The 19111-nt window shown below is 42.8% G+C and overlaps 1 protein-coding gene across 4 annotated transcripts in view; it reads right to left on the bottom strand.

Annotated features, from left to right (window-relative positions):
- BLTP3A (bridge-like lipid transfer protein family member 3A) overlaps positions 1–19111 on the bottom strand; it is a 91226-nt gene that overhangs the window by 35650 nt on the left and 36465 nt on the right. For all 4 annotated transcript variants that reach the window (XM_009241769.4, XM_063725213.1, XM_009241768.4 and 1 more), the window contains 4 exons: positions 8686–8875; positions 8231–8371; positions 7625–7795; positions 6747–6939 (listed from right to left, as the gene is read on the bottom strand). In XM_009241769.4, coding sequence (XP_009240044.2) covers positions 6747–6939; positions 7625–7795; positions 8231–8371; positions 8686–8875 — 695 coding nt within the window. The remainder of the gene's footprint in view (positions 1–6746; positions 6940–7624; positions 7796–8230; positions 8372–8685; positions 8876–19111) is intronic.

The raw sequence follows: 19111 nt of genomic DNA, 5'->3' as shown, positions 1-19111 counted from the left end.
CTTCAGTGAACTATGATCATGCCATGACACTCCAGACTGGGCGACAGAACAAGACCCTGTTTCAAAAAAATAAATAAATAAAATTTTAAAATAAACTATTTTCATTTAATACTCAAAGTTCAAATCACAAAAGTACTGAGGATCAAACATAAGTAACACTAGCAAAGCAGCCAATGGCAGGCAACAGGCAGTTGCAGGCCACCTCTCACCATATAACTCTGAGATGGAGCAACTGATTGAGAGAAAGTCCTCTAACCACAGCCATCTATTTGTCATAGTTTGTAACACTGATCTTCCACACATTTTGTGTATCTTCCATGAACTCACTGTCAATGCTGCTCAATGAGATAAATTAAGTACTAAGGAATAAATTTTGTCAGGTTAAACTTTTACTTTTTAATTAAAAAAAAAAATAGAACTCCCGGGCTCAAGCAATCTTCCATCTTGGCCTCCCAAAGTGCTGGGATTACAGGTGTGAGCCACCATGCCTGGCTGGGTTAAGCTTTAGAGGGCCACAGATGATCGTTATATCTAAGATCCCCACCGCACCCCCGGAACCAATTTTTAATTTCCAGAATAGGCAAATATCAAAAATAGATTAGTGGTTGCTTAGGGATTCGAAATGGGGAGTGACAGCAAATGGATACATGGTTTCTTTTAGGGGAAACAAAAATGTTCTAAAATTAGATTACTGAGATGGTTGTACAACCCTATGAATATATCACAAAACACTGAGTTATATATTGTAAATGGATGAATTGTATGGTGTGAGATTGTATCTCAATACAGCCTAAAAGAAAAGAGCCAATTTTCACCTGTTTGGGGTGATATTATCTCAGCTGAAAATGCATGACCTAGGCTACTGGAAGAAGAAGGTTCCACAACCATGCTTCCTCTGCTGGAGTTGCTTAGAGCTAAAAGAACAATAAACTACATGGAATGAGCTTATTATAGTAGGGTGTAGAATTGGAATCAAATATAATTAACAATTATCAACATATCTAATTGTAAACACATAACCATATATGAGATATAAATGGTAAATAGTGTATATAAATGACTAAAATTCTCTAGTGAACTAGTGGGAAGAGAATAGCCTGCCCTTAAAAAAGAGAAATAAGGAAAGTTTTTGGCTAACAGGCTTTACCCTAAGAGAAAACAGTTAAAAAGCAGGTGGTACTCTCTTCCCCATCAATCACCAGTCTTCTCTCAGAAGCCTGAAATGTGAGCTCCAGTTTGATTTTTTTTCTTTTTTTATTTTCTGGGGGAAGCCTTATTTCTATCTTTGCCATCCAGTTTGATTTTAAAAGACAGTGCTGTCCCACCTCAAGATAGTGCTGACCCCAATGACCCATCCAGTTTCCAATCATTTCACCTCTAACACCCAGGGATAGGTGAGCATGTTAGCAGCTCCAACATCCAGGCTATCATACCCCTTAATTTTAAAAAAGCAGCAGATGTGGCCTTCAAGTGGTCTCTAGAGCTGCACTGTCCAAAGAACTTTCTGTGATGATGGAGGTGTTCTATGGCTTACAGACTATACTGAGCAATTGAAATGTGGCTACAGCAAACAAAGAACTAATTTTAATTTTAATTAAAATGAAAATGAACTTTTAATTGTAATTTTCATTTTAATTTAAATAGCTGCATGTGGCAATTTAATACCATATTGGACAGATAATTCTAAAGTAATGATATCTAATAGAAATATAGACTGGGGCTGGGCACGGTGGCTCACGCCTGTAATCCCAACACTTTGGGAGGCTGAAGTGGGCGGATCACTTGAGGTCAGGAGTTCAAGACCAGCCTGGCCAACATAGTGAAACCCCATCGCTACTGAAAATACAAAAAATCAACCAGGCGTGGTGGTGGGCGCCTGTAATCCCAACTACTCGGGAGGCTGAGGTGTGAGAATCAAAAAAAATAATAAAATAAAAATAATGTGAGCTGGACTTGGTGGCATGTGCCTATAGTCCCAGCTACCCAGGCGGCTTAGGTGAGAAGATCATTTGAGCCCAGGAGTTAAGAGACCAGCCTGGGGAATGTAGTGAGCCTCTATTGTAAAACAAAACAAAACAAACAAAAGCAACAACGACAACAACAATATAATTACACAAGAAATTTTAAATTTTCTAATAGCAATATGAAAGCAGTATTTAAAAAGTGAAATTAGCCGGGCGCGGTGGCTCACGCCTATAATCCCAGCACTTTGGGAGGCCGAGGCGGATCACGAGGTCAGGGGATCGAGACCATCCTGGTTCATACGGTGAAACTGCATCTCTATTAAAAATACAAAAAAATTAGCCGGGCATGATGGCAGGCGCCTGTAGTCCCAGCTACTCGCGAGGCTGAGGCAGGAGAATGGCATGAACCCGGGAGGCGGAGCTTGCAGTGAGCCAAGATTGTGCCACTGCACTCCAGCCTGGGCGACAGAGCGAGACTCTGTCTCAAAAAAATAAAAATAAAAAGTGAAATTAATTGTAATAATACTTATTTATTTTTATTTATTTATTTTTTTTTGAGACAAAGTCTTGCTCTTGCGCCCCAGGCTGGAGTGTGATGGTGCGATCTTGGCTCACTGCAACCTCCACCTCCTGGGTTCAAGCAATTCTCCTGCCTCAGCCTCCCGTGTAGCTGGGATTACAGGCGCCTGCCACCACACCGGGCTAATTTTTTTTTTTTTTTTTTTTTTTTAAGTAGAAACGGGGTTTCACCATGTTGGCCAGGCTAGTCTCAAACTCCTGACCTCAGGTGATCCACCCGCCTTGGCCTCCCAAACTGCTGGGATTATAGGCGTGAGCCACCGTGCCTGGCCAATAATATGTATTTAAACCAATATACCCAAATGTTATTTCAACATGCAATCAACATGAAAATAATTATTGAGGTGGTTTACACTCTTTTTTTGGTACCATATTGTAAAGTACATGGATGTGCTTTGGTCAAGGAATATGCCTAGGCAGATGTCCAGGCCTGCATGACTCAGCAAGTTTAGAGCACAGGCATATAACTCCACCTGTTATCACAGCCATGTAGCCATAACATAGGAAGGTCATCCCTTGGCCCTGTACTACTATTGTCTGTAAAAGGTATAACTGCCCTGCTGATGCTATGCTCTTGGGGCTCAGCTTGGATGGCACGGCCATCACAGCATGGCACAACTCTTGTGCAGGCGCTGGTGCCCAGAGAGAGTGAAGCTACTGACCCCTGTAAGGGAGACTGGCCGTCTGGCAGACAGGCAAGGGAGAGCCAGGAACTGGGTTGTGCCCAGAGGGAAAGAGTTAAGCTGCTGACTTTGAAGGTAAGGGAGAGCCACCCGCGCAGCTTTATGTATGCAAGCACCCGGACAAGCAGCCGGGCCAGTGTGAGAGAGCTGTTGATGAGGGAGCTGCTAAATAAAAGTATATTTCACCTGCCTACCCCCCCACAGTGCCCCCCCCCGACCGAGTGCTCTTTCAGCTATCTGCCCATCCACCCACTCCCCTCAACCTCAGCATGGGCTAGAACCTAACCCTGGGCAGGACATTTGGCGTAGTCATGGACCTGACACATATCTTCGAAATCCAATGTGTATTTTACATTTATAGAACATCTCAATTTGAATCAGCCACATTTCAAGTGTCCAGTAGTCACACATGGTTAGTGGCTACTATATTGGACAGAACAACTTCAGAAAATCTTAAAGCCCTTTCTATATTACCTAGTTCTCCCTTCCCCTTTCTCCCCAAATCCCAGAGAAAGAGTTACAAGAACTCTCCCTGATCTCTGCCCCTATACCACACCTGGGTATGGTAGGCTGAGAATTATTCCCATATTTTAAAATGTCTATCTAGACGGAGTTTTGCTCTTGTTGCCCAGGCTGGAGTGCAATGGCGCAATCTTGGCTCACTGCAACCTCCGCCTCCCGGGTTCAAGCAATTCTCCTGCCTCAGCCTCCTGAGTAGCTGGGATTACAGGCATGTGCCACCACGCCCAGCTAATTTTGTATTTTTAGTAGAGACGGGGTTTCTCCATGTTGGTCAGGCTGGTCTCAAACTCCTGACCTCAGGTGATCCACCCGCCTTGGCTTCCCAAAGTGCTGGGATTACAGGCATGAGCCACCATGCCCGGCCTTCCTTGAAGTTTTTTGTTTGGTTCTGATTTGTTTTTGGAGATGGGGTCTCGCTCTGTCGCCCATGCTGGAGTGCAGTGACACAATCTTGGCTCAGAGCAACCTCTGTCTCCCGGGTTGAAGCGATCCTCCTGCTTCAGTCTGAGTGGCTGGGACTACGGGCGTGTGCCACCACGTCCAGCTGATTTTTGTGGTTTTTTAGAGATGAGGTTTTGCGATGTTGCCCAGGCTGGTCTTGAACACCTGGGCTCAAGGAATCTGCCCATCTTGGCCTCCCAAAGTTCTGAGATTGCAGGTGTAAGTCATCGTGCCCAGTCTCCTTGAAGTTTACTAACACTTGGGATAACTGAGGGAAAAGAAGTGACAATTCCACTCAGTCTATTAGAGGTCTGGATATAAGGTAGCCACGCAATAACTCTAACTTGACTTCTTCTAACCATTCTATCTTATTGGTTTGGAGACTGTCTTCTGCCAGCATTTTTTGTGGCTTGAGATGATATTTTCAAACCCTTCTTTCACTACCTTTCTTACCCTTAAGGTGCCAAGCTTGAAACAGGATTTGATTTCCTGAGCTACTTGTTTGCCTTCTGTGTGTGTCACCAAGTAATCTGGTTCATCTTTCATCTCATTCATGTTCTTTTCAAGTGAAACGACATTTTGGGGGTCAAGTCTCTTTGGGTGTTTGTTTTATGTATATAAAAATGGATTTTGTGTTCCCTTTCCATGTAAGTACCAACTTATATGGAAACTCACAATCATAATGTAAAGAAGAAATGAAAGCCTGGTGTACTGTACTTCAAGAAGCCTCCCTGATGTACAGAATCTCCTTGTAAAATAAATAATTGCGTTGTAAAAATAAAATAAAATGTCTTATCTAAAACTTCCTTAAATTCCACCAAAAAGATCAATATAGTTTAATAAATGAATGGTAAAGCTACAGTCATTCACATCTTAGTATGGATTACAGAACTCTGGCACTTGAAGAGAATAGTACTAAACATCCGTCATCAAGCAACAGGATGAAACTGTGAATCATGTACTCTTAATTAGGACTTCTGAAAGGATTAAAAACAAAATCTAAACAAACAATAAAACCAAAAAATACCCAAAGCCTTTAGGTAACACTTGGAAGAAATAACTAAACAAAATAATACTTGTTTTAGTAACAAACTTCCAAAATGAGTGAGTGGCAAATTATTTCCTGTGGTGGCAAAAACAATCTTTGCACTGTCATTGCTCCCTTCTTTCCTTTCAGAATGAGAGTAGAGGAGGGTTGAAATCACTTCAAGATTATTTTTTTTTTTGAAACAGGGTCTCACTGTGTCACCCAGGCTGGAGTGTAGTGGCACAAATCATGGCTCACTGCAACCTCGAGCTCCTGGGCTCAAGCAGTTCTCCCACCTTAGCCTCCTGAGTAGCTAGAACTACAGGGACATACCACCACACCTAGCTAATTTTTTTTTAAGAGATGGAGTCTCACTATATTGCCCAGGCTGGTCTCAAACTCCCGGGCTTAAGTGATCCTCCCACCTCAGCCTCCCAAAGTGATAGGACTATAGGCGTGAGCCCACTGCAGCTGATCTCTGGCTAATTTTTAAATTTTTTGTAGAGACAGGTTTCGCCATGTTGCCCAGGCTGGTCTCAAACTCCTAAGCTCGAGCAATCCTCTCACCTCAGCCTCCCAAAGTATTAAGATTACAGGCATGAGCCACTGTGCCTGGCCAGTGAATCTAGATCTTATTATAAGGTAAACAAAGCCTTCAGAGAAGATAAGCCAGCAAGAGAAAAATCTATTTAATACCATATATAAGCATCAAAAACCAAGAGCTGATGGCAAAGGAGAGTTTAAAGGAAACACAAAGATAGTTTTGAAGAAACAAGCAGCAGGGTAATAAAACTTAATATTAGCCTATAATCAAGGTCCTCCAAATTCAGCCTATTGGCTCATTTGAGCCTGACAACAACTTTTGAGGTAATGAGTGAGACATCATTTAACTCAATTTCACGAATGTGGAAACTCAAACAGGTTAAGCCGAAGGTTAAGTGGTTTCCCCAGGGCTCATAAAGGAAAGCAATGAGTCAATTAGTCTTTTTCATTCTGAATAAATACAAACACATATATAATGGCAGTTGTTCTAAGTATGTCGAGATTACAACAAAACCTTGCTTGGGAAGAGAACATTTACATACAATAAATATTTAAACTGACCCAAATCTAAAAATTCTGAGGTTTCCTATAGTTGAATTTACTTTCCTAAAATCTCACCCTAGTCGTTTTCAACCTCTGATAAGCATCAGGATTGCCTAAGGAACTTTGGTGAGGGGAAAAAAAAGTTTACACTGCTTGAACTCTACCACTGAAGACTCTAATTTAGAGGTGTTTGGGGAGAGGCCCAACATCTGTATTTTATTAAGTATGACATGTGGTTCTACTGTACCCTAAAGGCTGAACAGCACTGCCTCAAACAAATAGGGCTACCACAGGAGGGCTGAGGCCCAAGGAATGCCTGTGATTAAGGGAAGCCAACCAAAGTACTCCACAATATCTTCGGAAAAGAGCCTTCATCCCCAGGCTCTGCCCAGAGCTAGACAGTGACGTGGACCACCCAGCCCAGGCTCAGGCCTCATGGGGTACCTGGCTCTCGGGACTGGCTATCATCACAAATGTGCAGGTCCAGGCGAGAGATGAGCAGATGGTAGGAGGACTCTTTCACATCAAATTTCTCAAAGTACTGGCTGAGGCGGCTGCTGCTGCTGTTGCTGTTGCCCTGGCTGTCACCAAATGCCTGGGCCCAGGACTGCTGGGCACTGGGAGCTGGTGGGGTGATCTACATGTGACAGAGAGAGAAACAGGAAGTCCAGACCCTGAAAAGATCCTTTGTAGGCTTTCTTTAAGCTTTGGTCCAGCCTGAAGAATACCACAGTTTAGCAAGATGTTCCTTCCCGCTCATAACTGTTGGCCTAGTAGCTCACTTAGGTCTGTTTCAATTATATAACCCAAAATCCAACTGCCTAATTATAATTAGTCTAACTGCTGGAATACAGTTCATAGTTCTGAATTGCCCTCCCAGCTCTCGCCCACCAGGTCTTAGTGGACTGATGCTAAAACACTTCCTCTAGGACATCTTCCCTAAATGCTCTCTTTCAGCCTATGTAGTGAGATGCCTCTTTGTGCTCTCATGGCATATTGTTTATTCTATTACAGCATTTATCACACCATACTGTAATAACTCATTTATGGTCCACCTTTCAAGACAGTGAGAGCCCCAAGGACAGGAACAAGAGGTGTATTCCATTTTTCTTCTCCAGTGGCCAGCACTGTATACTTAATACATTGGAGGTACCCAATGAACAGAATAAATAAAAAATCAGAGGTGCAGGCAAAGCCTATGAATACCCAGAAGTAAATGACAAATTTCCCAAATAAAGTCTAGATTCCACCTACATTAGTATGAGTTAGGTCTGGCCTACTGAGTCCCTAGCCCCACCAAGGGTGTCTGTTTTATCTCTAACCTGTACAGGTTCAGGGGCCAGGCTCTTTCTTTGCTGGGCTGACTTCTCCATGGCTTCACTCAGTGACTCTGCATACTTCATCATAGCCTTGAGCTGTGAGTCAGTTAGCACCCAGAGCAGGTCATCCAACAGGAACATCAGCTTGGAGGATATCACATTGCAATCTTTGGTCTGAGGAAGCCACAAACAACATGGGGTTTATCACCTCATATCATTCCAACTTTCAAAGTGACTGTTGCCCAATCAGTTTCAGAAGCGGCTTTTCAATCTCCTATATGTGAAAGTATCAAGCACTTTGGAGAGACAATTTCTTATAAAACTACTAAAGTTTCCTTAATTAAAAAAAAAAAAAGCAATAGTCAACCGCCAGGTGCCTATGTCAGTGTCCCTACATACGGGTAAAAATTGCAGTTTCCAAAACTAAGAAAACAGGAAGGTGGAAACATTCTATTACTAGAGGATGTTGGGCAACACTGATTTACAGGCCTTCCCCTTCAACTGTCATTCCAAGGCCAATAACATTCCAAACAATAAGGGAATACCAAATCCAGGCTGTCTCATAGAATAAGAGATGGAAGTTTTCATGAGGCCAGAGAACACACTTACTCTTCTTTTGAGGGCTATTTGGATCCTGCCTTGGTTCGTAATAAGCCTCAATGGAGTGGTGACTGGGTCCTGATCACCATTGTCTGTAGCATCTGCCTCAATTCGGAGTGTTTGCCAAGTTATTTCCTTAAATGTTAAAACCTGGAAGGAGAGAAAGTAAAATCCCTTAATCCTGTGAATGAAATTAACCAAGAAGCAAGAAGTCCAAGGAAAAAAGACTGGCAAGGCAGAGACTCCCAGCACTCTCAGTTGGGATCCCACCAAGAAAAAGCAGTGAATTGGGGATCCATAATTGAGGAAAGGATGTAGCAGTAACACTGGACAGAAAGGCCTCTGGGTTCCCAGGAATGGGGAACATTTGAGGAAATCCACAAAATGGGAATAATATCCTTTAAGAATTAGTCCGACTTTGAATCTTCCCCCATTCTCTCCCTTCACAATGATGGGGCTGTCACCTCTCCTCGGCGGGGGTCAGTGATGCGGGTAAGGCGAAGGTCACTCTGCTGCCAGTTGGGGTTGACACTATAGCCCTGGAGCTGCCACAATTCAAAAGAAGCGTGGAAGGCCTTGGAGTGAATCTTGATGGTGATAGAATTGACAATGATGAACATCCCTTCCACTACCTTTTCGGCAAAGCCATATTCACTACAATAAATGAGGTAGACCAACAATCAGAATCATGGGAGACTTTCTGCACAGTCTTCATATTAGATGTTTAAATTATTTTATAATGATAATACAGTAGTCTTTTTTTTTTTTTTTTTTTTTTTTTTTTTGAGACAGGGTCTTGCTCTGTTACCCAAGCTGGAGTACAGCGGCATGATCACAGCTCACTGCAGCCTTGAACTCCTGGCCTCAAGTGATCCTCTCATCTCAGCCTCTAAAATAGCTGGGATCACAGGTATGAGCCAGCCACTGTGCTTGGGTGCGGTACTTTTTTTTTTTTTTTTTTTTTTTTTTGTTGAGACGGAGTCTCACTCTGTCACCAGGCTGGAGTGCAGTGGCGCGATCTCGGCCACCTGCAATCTTCACCTCCCGGTTTCAAGGTATTCTCCTGCCTCAGCCTCCAAAGTAGCTGGGAGCCATGCGCCACCACGCCCAGCTAATTTTTGTATTTTTAGTAGAGACGGGGTTTCACCATGTTGGCTAGGATGGTCTCAATCTCTTGGCCTGGTGCTCTGCCCGCCTCGGCCTCCCAAAGTGCTGAGATTACAGGCGTGAGCCACCGCACCTGGACAGTACTTTCTTTAATGAGAAATTTTTTTTAAAGAATGGAATAAAAGAGGAAGAGCCGACCTTGAAACAATCTCCCTCCTGTTAGAAAGAATAAATTGATAAATCTTTTTATAGACCACAAACTATCTAAATATTCAGATAATGTCTGCGAGGGGAAGTATAACTACAGAAAAGAGACATAGGGTTTCCATAAAATCTTCAAAGACACGACAGCAAGACCTGGTGTCAAAAAAAAAAAAAAAAATCTTCAAAGATGGAGCATACTCTGCAAAGGTAGTGGAAAGAAAAGTAGTACAGTCAGGTGAATAAGAGGTTCAAAATCAGTCCCACCTTGACCCTGTCAAATACAGTCATCCCTTGGTATGTGAAGTTCCAGGAGCCCCCAGTACCATCTCCTATACCAAAATCTGCTCAAATCCCACAGTCAACCCTGAGGGACCTGCATATATGAAAAGTCGACTATCCATGTGGGTGGCACCCTGCAATATTCTGATCTGCATTTGGTTGAAAAAAATCCGCATATGCATGGACCCATGCAGCTCAAACTTGTGCTATCCAAGGATCAACTGTGCTTCCCAAAGAATATAGCTACACTTCCACAATGAGAGGACAGAAATGGCAAAAGGAGAGGAATGAAGGACACAAAGTCCCTCTAGATGTGAAGAAAACAGCAATTCTTGATATGCAGGTGAAATCACTGCTCATTACAAGAGATAAAAGGAGGTCTGAAAATTCAAACTGAAAAAATATATATATTTGGAATTTATGTCACCAAGAACTAATATCCCTAATATATAAAGAACTTCAAAAACCAGAGAGAAAAAAGAGCAAGAGCCTGATAAAAGTGGGACCAAGTATGGACAGCTCACAGAAGAAATAAATGCAAATAGATATTAAACATAAAGAGGCTGGGCACAGTGACTCACACCTGTAATCCCAGCACTTTAGGAGGCTGAGGTGGAGGATCGTTTGAGACCAGCCTGGGCAACAAAGGGAGATGCACTCTCTACAAAAACTCTCTACAAAAAAATTTAAAAATTAGCCAGGTCATGGTGGTGCATGCCTGTAGTCCCAGCTACTTGAGAGGCTGAGATAGGAGGATCACTTGAGCCCAGGAGATTGAGGCTGCAGTGAGCCAAGGTTGCGCCACTGCACTCAAGCCAGGGTGACAGAGTCAGACCCTGTCTCAGAAAAAAAAAAAAAAGAAAAAGAAGAAAAGAAAAAAAGCTGGGCACAGTGGCTCACGCCTATAATCCTAACACTTTGGGAGGCTAAAGCAGGCACATCACTTGAGCCTAGGAGTTTGAGCTCAGCCCAGCAACATAGTGAGACCTGGTCACTACAAAAAATAGAAAAAATTAGCCAGATACGGTGGTGCATGCCTTTGGTCCCAGCAACTTGGGAGGCTGAGGCGGGAGGATCACCTGAGCCTGAGGAAGTCTAGACTGCAATGAGCTGTGATCGTAACACTGAACTCCAACCTGAGTGACAGAGTGAGACCCTGTCTAAAAAAAAAAAAGAAAGAAAAAAGGCCGGGTGCAGTGGCTCATGCCTGTAATCCCAGCACTTTGGGAGGTGGAGGTGGGTGGATCACGAGGTCAAGAGATTGAGACCATCCTGGCCAACATGGTGAAACCCCATCTCTACTAAAAATACAAAAATTAGCTAAGCGTGGTGGCACACACCTGTAGTCCCAGCTACTCGGGAGTCTGAGGCAGGAGAATTGCTTGAACCCGGGAGGCAGAGGTTGCAGTGAGCCGAGATCATGCCACTGCACTCCAGCCTGGTGACAGAGTGAGGCTCCGTTTCAAAAGAAAAGAAAATGATCCTCAACCTTACTCATAAATCAAAGCTATGCTGAGAGTCACTAGATTTATGACAAAGGTGACAGTGCAGGGGGAAAAATAGTTTTTTCAATAAATGGTGCATGGTCAGTTTGCAGATATCCATAAAGAGAAAAATTAATATTGATGCCTTACCTTCATCAAACAACAACAACAAAAAATCAGTTCCAAGATGGACTAGAGATTTAAATGTTAAAAGCCAAACAATAAAACTTTTAGAAGAAAATATAGGATACTCTCTTCCTGCCTTAGGATAGAAAAAGAACTTAAACAAGATACCAAAACTGCTAACCATAAAGTGGAAAAAAAAGATACACTAGACTACATCAGAATTAATAATTTCTGTTCAATAATAAAAAAAAATTAAGAGTGGGCCAGGCGCAGTGGTTCGTGCCTGTAATCCCAGCACTTTGGGAGGCCGAGGTGGGTGGATCACCTGAGGTCAGGAATTCGAGACCAGCCTGGCCAACATGGTGAAACCCCATCTCTACTAAAAATACAAAAATTAGCTGGGCGTGGTGGCAGGCGCCTGTAATCCCAGCCACTCAGGAGGCTGAGGCAGGAGAATCACTTGAACCCAGGAGGTGGAGGTTGCAGTGAGCTGAGATTGCACCATTGCACTCTAGCCTGAGTGACAAGAGAGAAACTCCGTCTCAAAAAAAAAAAAAAAAAAAAAAATGAAGAGTGATCAGTATCTTGGTATTCTGTACAGAGTAGAAGATATCTGCAACACATGTATCTAACCAACTACTTGTTTTCAGAATATATAAAGAACTTCTACAAATTAATAAGAAAAAGACAACTCAAAGATAAATGAGCAAAACACTTACACAAGTGCTTTATGAAAGACAATATCCAAAATTCCAATAAACCAATCATCAGAAAAATATAAATTAAACCATAATGTGATACAACTACACACCCACCAGGATGATTAAAATGAAAAGATAGACAATACCAGATATGGAGCAACTAGAACTTTTATGCAATGATAGAGGGAAAACTAGTACAATCACTATGAATAACTATCTAGCAATATTTACAAAAACAGAACCCATAACCCATCAATTTTACTGCTAGGTATATAAAACAGAAATGTGTGATATATACACAAGAAGGTTCACAGCAGCACTATTCTCTTTTACTACATATTTTTAACTTATATGCAGGAAAATTCATTCTTTGTGGTGTATGGCTTTGTGGGTTTTTTTTTTTCCCTGCCGAGACAGAGTCTTGCTCTGTGACCTAGGCTGGGGTGCAGTGGTGTGATCTCGGCTCACTACAACACCTGCCTCCCAGGTTCAAGCAATTCTCCTGCCTCAGCCTCTGGAATAGCTGGGATTACAGGCGCACGCCATCACGCCCGGCTAATTTTTTATTTCTTTTAGTAGAGACGGGGTTTCACCATGTTGGCCAGGCTGGTCTCGAACTCCTGACCTTGTGATCTGCCCACCTCGGCCTCTCAAAGTGCTGGGATTACAGGCGTGAGCCACCGCACCTGGCTGGCTCTGTGGGTTTTGGCAAATACATGGAGTCATGATTGACCACCAAAGTCATCATAGAGAAGAGTTCTACAAGCCTGTAATCCCAGCATTTTGGGAGGCTGAGGCAAGTGGATCACCTGAGACCAGGATGAGACCAGCCTGGCTAACATGGCAAAACCCTGTCTCGCTAAAAATACAAAAATTAGCCAGGGGAGGCCAGGCGCGGTAGCTCACGCCTGTAATCCCATCACTTTGGGAGGCCAAGGCAGGCAAATCACAAGGTCAGGAGTTCAAGACCAGCCTGGCCAACACAGTGAAACCCAGTCTCTACTAAAAACACACACACACAAAAAAATTAGCGAGGCATGGTGGCAGGTGCCTATAGTTCCAGCTACTTGGGAGGCTGAGGCAGAAGAATCACTTGAACCTGGGAGGCGGAGGTTGCAGTGAGCTGAGATCGCGCCACTGCACTCCAGCTTGGGTGACATAGCGATACTCTGTCTCAAAAAACAGAAAAAGTAGCTGGGTATGATGGCAGTGGCACGCACCTGTACTCCCAACTACTCCGAAGACTGAGGTGTAAGAATCGCTTGAACCTGGGAGGCAGAGGTTGCAGTGAGCTGAGATCGCATTGCTGCACTCCAATCTGGGCAACAGAGCAAGACTCTGTCTCAAAAAAAAAAAAAAAAGAAGAAGAACCAGAAACTAGAAGCATCTACAACAGAATGGATTGTGGCATATTCAGGTAATGGAATGGTATATAGTAATGAGGAAGAATGAACTACAAATATATGTAACAAAATGGATGTCTCTCACAAACATAATGTTAAGCTAAAGTAGCCAGACACAAATGAGTACATATTTACCTAAAACAGCCATGTTGTAGTATATAACAGTACTTTATTCCTTTTTAAGGTTATGCTTGAACATGCCTGAACCTTGAAAACATTATGCTAAGTGAAAGAAGTCAACCACAAAAGACCACAGTATATGATTTCATTTATATAAATGTTCAGAATAGACATAGACAGTAGATAAGTGGTTGCCTAGGGCTAAGGCAGGGAAGAATGAGGAGTGACTGCTAATATGTATGGGGTTTCTCTTGGGTGATGAAAATGTTCTAAAATTGATTGTGGTCATGGTTGTACATCCCAGTGAATACAGTAAAAACCACTGAATTGTATACTTCACATGGATGAATGTTATGGTATGTGAATTATATTTCAATAAAGTGTTTTCTAAATTATGCTGGCTTGGCTTCTTTGGTTTTCTTTTTTTTTTTTTTGAGATGGAGTTTCGCTCTTGTTGCCCAGGCTGGAGAGCAATGGTGCAATCTCAGCTCACTGCAAGCTCTGCCTCACAGGTTCAAGCAATTCTCCTGCCTCAGCCTCCCAAGGAGCTGGTACTACAGGCATGCGCCACCACGCCTGGCTAATTTAGTATTTTTAGTAAAGATGGGGTTTCTCCATGTTGGCCATGCTGGTTTCAAGCTCCTGACCTCAGGCAATCCACCTACCTCAGCCTTTTAAAGTGCTGGGATTACAGGCATGAGCCACTGCGCCCAGCCAGCTTCTTTGGTTTTCTTGTAAAAAAAGAAAGAATAAGAAAAAAAAATTATGCTGGCAAAATATGAAGTGACTTATGAACAAGGCCATTTATTGCTGAACCATGTTTAACAACAAAAAATCTGGAAATAATCCAAATATCCATCAATAGAGAACTGGCTAAACTATGTTGCCTCCAAAAGATAAGCATATTCTACAGGTACAAAAAGGAATATAGAATATTTCTTCACACTTCTATGGAGTGATCTCCAGGATATATATAGATATAGATATAGATACAGATATATAGATATACACATTTTTTTTTTTCGAGACGGAGTCTTGCTCTGTCAACCCAGGCTGGAGTGCAGTGGCGTGATCTCGGCTCACTGCAACCTCCACCTCCTGGGTTCAAGCAATTCTCCTGCCTCAGCCTCCTGAGTAGCTGGGATTACAGGCGCGTGCCACCATGCCCAGCTAATTTTTGTATTTTTAGTAGAGACAGGGTTTCACCATGTTGATCAAACTGGTCTCAAACTCCTGACCTCGTGATCCACCCACCTCGGCCTCCCAAACTGCTGGGATTACAGGCGTGAACCATGTAGTATGCCCGGCCTTCCAGGATGTATTTTTAAATGAAAAGAACAATGTAGAAGAAGTATTTAAGATATGCTAAATGTTGTATAGAAAAAAGGTGGGACAATACAAATATATATATACAGTACATATAATGTGCCTTGTTTCACAGTTGTAACTTCAGAGCTGCATAATTTTACATAGCTAAAAATAAATTTAAAAACCATCTAAAACTTAAACAAATAAATGAACCTTTCTGTATGTCAAATTGCTACTCAACCATATAAAGAATGATTTCAAGTAATCCCAGCATTTTGGAAGTCCGAGGCGGGAGGATCACTTGAGGTCAGGAGTTCGAGACAAGCCTGGGCAACATGGTGAAACCCCATCCCTACTAAAAGTACAAAAATTAGCCAGGCATGGTGGCAGGCGCCCATAATCCCAGCTACTTAAGAAGCTGAGGCAGGAGAATCACTTGAACCCGGTAGGCAGAGGTTGCAGTGAGCCGAGATGGTGCCACTGCACTCCAGCCTGGAAAACAAGAGCGGAAAAACTTCATCTCAAACAAAACAAAACAAACAAACAAACAAAAACAGTATTTTGACCATACATCCCTAATGGGATATTTCACAAGATTAAAACACACACACACACCCTGATACTGCATTCAGTAGTAGTGTTATTGATAGTTATATTTGTTTTTCTGAAATTTGAAAAAGTAAATCATTTATGTTACTGTTGATAGGAGCCATGACTCAGTGTATGAATTTAAAAACCACTATTAAATCCAGAAAGTTATCTCAAAATCCTCTTTTCTTTTATTTGAATAGAGAAATATCAGGATATTATCATGATTTATTTTTCTCTTTCTTTTTTTTCTTTTTTTTTTTTTTTTTTTTTTTGAGACAGAGTCTCACTCTGTTGCCAGGCTGGAGTGCAGTGGCACGATCTCGGCTCACTGCAACCTCTGCCTCCCGGGTTCAAGCAATTCCCCTGCCTCAGCCTCCCGAGCAGCTGGGACTACAGGCACGCGCCACCATGCCCGGCTAATTTTTTGTATTTTAGTAGAGACGGGGTTTCACCATGTTGGCCAGGCTGGTCTCGATCTCCTGACCTCGTGATCCACCCGCCTTGGCCTCCCAGAATGCTGGGATTACAGGCGTGAGCCACTGAGACCGGCCTATTTTTCTCTTTCTTAAAAATACCTTTTTCCTAGCATTGGACACTGAAAAGGCCTTAAAGCAATGAAAACTCAATGAACGCAGTTTTGCAGACAACAGTCTCTAAATAGCATTTCTCACTAAATGGAATCAGGGCTCCTTGGAGAGATGTCTGAGTTCAGGTCTAGGGTAAAGTTGTATAAAAGAATCCTCAAACATCTTATTCTATCTAAAAGCAGAACGATTACTGGGGTCTTGTCAAAAGGACACAGGAGCTCACTTGGAAATGCTCTAACTAGCCAAAGATGGGGAGATACGAACATCAAGAAGAATAATGACTGTAAAGGTATGACATACAAAAAAACATATATAAAGAGTAAATGTATGATGTAAGGCCAGGCACAGTCGCTCACGTCTGTAATCCTAACACTTTGAGAGGCCAAGGCGGAAAGATCACTTGAGTCCAGGAGTTCAAGACCAGCCTGTGCAACATGGTGAGACCCATCTCTGCAAAATATTTAAAAATTAATTGGGTGCAGTGGCACATGCCTGTATCCCCAGCTATTTGGGAGTCTGATGTGGGAGAATCGCTTGAGCCCAGGAGTTCAAGGCTGCAGTGAGCCGTGACCGCACCACTGCACTCCAGCCTGGGTGACAAAGCAAAACCTTGCCTCAAAAAAAAAAAAAAAGTAGGATGTAAAACACGTAACATGTAAAAGCATGTAGGCCAGGTGTGGTGGCTCACGCCTGTAATCCCAACACTTTGGGAGGCCAAGCTGGGTGGATCATTTGAGGTCAGGAGTTCGAGACCAGCCTGGCCAACATGGTGAAACTCTGTCTCTACTAAAAATACAAAAACCAGCCAGGTGTGTTGGTGTGTGTAATCCCAGCTACTCAGGAGGCTGAGGCAGGAGAATCACTTGAACCCAGGAGGCGGAGGTTGCAGTGAGCTGAGATGCACCATTGCACTCTAGCCTGGGCAACAGAGTGAGACTCCATCTCAAAAAAAAAAAAAAGAATGCAAAATGTAAAAAGAATATAAAATGGTAAGCCACTCTGGAAAAGTTTGACAGTTTCTGAAAAAGTTAAATCCTCCCCTAAATACCATAACTAGGTATTTACCCAAGAGGAAGAAAAGCACACATGACCACACAAAAACTTGTATACAAATGTTCACAGCAGCATTATTCATAATAGCCAAAAAATGGAAATAAAATGACCATCAACTAGTGAATGGACAAACCAACTGTGGCATATCCATACACTAAATTGTTACTCAGTGCTATGGTCTGATTGCTTCTGTTTCCCCAAAATTCATCATATGTTGAAACCTAATAGCCCAATGTGACAGTTTTAGAGATGAGGCCTCTGGAAGGTGTTTAGCTCATGAAGGAAAAGTCCTCATTAATGGGATTAATGCCTTTAGAAAAGAGGCCAGAGATTGCACTCAGTGGCTCGCGCCTGTGATCCCCACACTTTGGGAGGCCGAGGCAGGTGGATCACCTAAGGTCAGGAGTTCGAGACCAGCCTGACTAACATGGTGAAACCCCGTCTCTACTAAATACAAAAAATTAGCTGGGCCTGGTGGCACAGGCCTGTAATCCCAGCTACCTGGGAGGCTGAGGCAGGAGAATCATTTGAACCAGGGAGGTGGAGGTTGCAATGAACGGAGATCATGCCATTGCACTCCAGCCTGGGTGACAAAAGTGAAACTCCATCTCAAAAAAGAAAAAAAAAAAAAAGAAAAAAGAAAAGAGGTCAGAGAGAGACCTTTCACCCCCTTGGAAGTATTCTTACCAAGAAAACAAAAGCAAACAAAATCAATCAGGGCAAGCCTTTAAATCTACCAGATTAAATGAGAAACATTTTCAATGATACCTTGATGATACAATCAGCCAGAATGCAAAACAAGGGAAATTCTTTAGAAAAGATTACCTCATTCCTACAAAGAATAAATGGTATATTAAAAAATGTGTGTGTGGTGAGATATAATTATAAGAGCTTTAAAAGGCCTATCACCCAAATATAAAGTATGGACTTCTTTTGATCCACATTGTTCTGTAAAAAAATATGCATTTAGGCCAGTCACAGTGGTTCACGCCTGTAATTCCAGCACTTTAGGAGGCTGAGGTGGGTGGATCACCTGAGGCCAGGAGTTCAAGACCAGCCTGGCCAACACGGCAAAACCCCATCTCTATTAAAAATACAAAAATCAGCCAGGTGTGGTGTGGGGCACTTGTAATTCCAGCTACTCAGGAGGCCGAGGCACAAGAATCACTTGAACCCAGGAGATGGAGGTTGCAGTGAGCCAAGATGGTGCCACTGCACTCCAGCCTGGGTGAGAGAGCGAGACCCTGTCTCAAAACCAAAAAAAAGAAAAAGAGAAAAATACATATATACATATATATATTTTAGAGATAATCCAGGAAAATTGATTATGAAATAGGTATTAGATGATATTAAGGAATTCTTGGGTTTTTTTTTTTTTTTTGAGATGGAGTTTCGTTCTTGCTGCCCAAGCTGGAGTGCAATGGCGTGATCTCGGCTCACTGCAACCTCCACCTCCTGGGTTCAAGCGATTCTCCTGCCTCAGCCTCCTGAGTAGCTGGGATTACAGGTGCCCGCCACCACGCCTGGCTAATTTTTTTTATTTTTAGTAGAAATTGAGTTTTTATTTTTAGTAGAAACAAGGTTTCACCATGTTAGCCAGGCTGGTCTCGAACTCCTGACCTCAGGTTATCTGCCCACCTCGGCCTCCCAAAGTGCTGGGATTACAGGCGTGAGCCACCGTGCCTGGCCTGTTAATTCTTTTTAATGTGATAGCAATATTTTTTTTTCTAGTCCTTGTCTGTTAAAGACATGATATGAAAGTATTTGCAGGTGGGTTCACAACCAGCCTGGGCAACATGGTGAAACAGTCTCTGCCAAAACTACAAAAAATTGGCCAGGTATGGTGGTGCATGCCTGTGGTCCCAGCTACTTGGGAGACTGAGGTGGGGAACCACTTGAGCCTGGGAGGCAGAGGATGCAGTGAGCC

Source organism: Pongo abelii, chromosome 5 (genome assembly GCF_028885655.2).
Source record: "Pongo abelii isolate AG06213 chromosome 5, NHGRI_mPonAbe1-v2.0_pri, whole genome shotgun sequence".
NCBI lineage: Eukaryota > Metazoa > Chordata > Mammalia > Primates > Hominidae > Pongo > Pongo abelii.
Note: the sequence above shows the minus strand (reverse complement) of the source record. Positions and strands in the feature narration are given on the sequence as shown.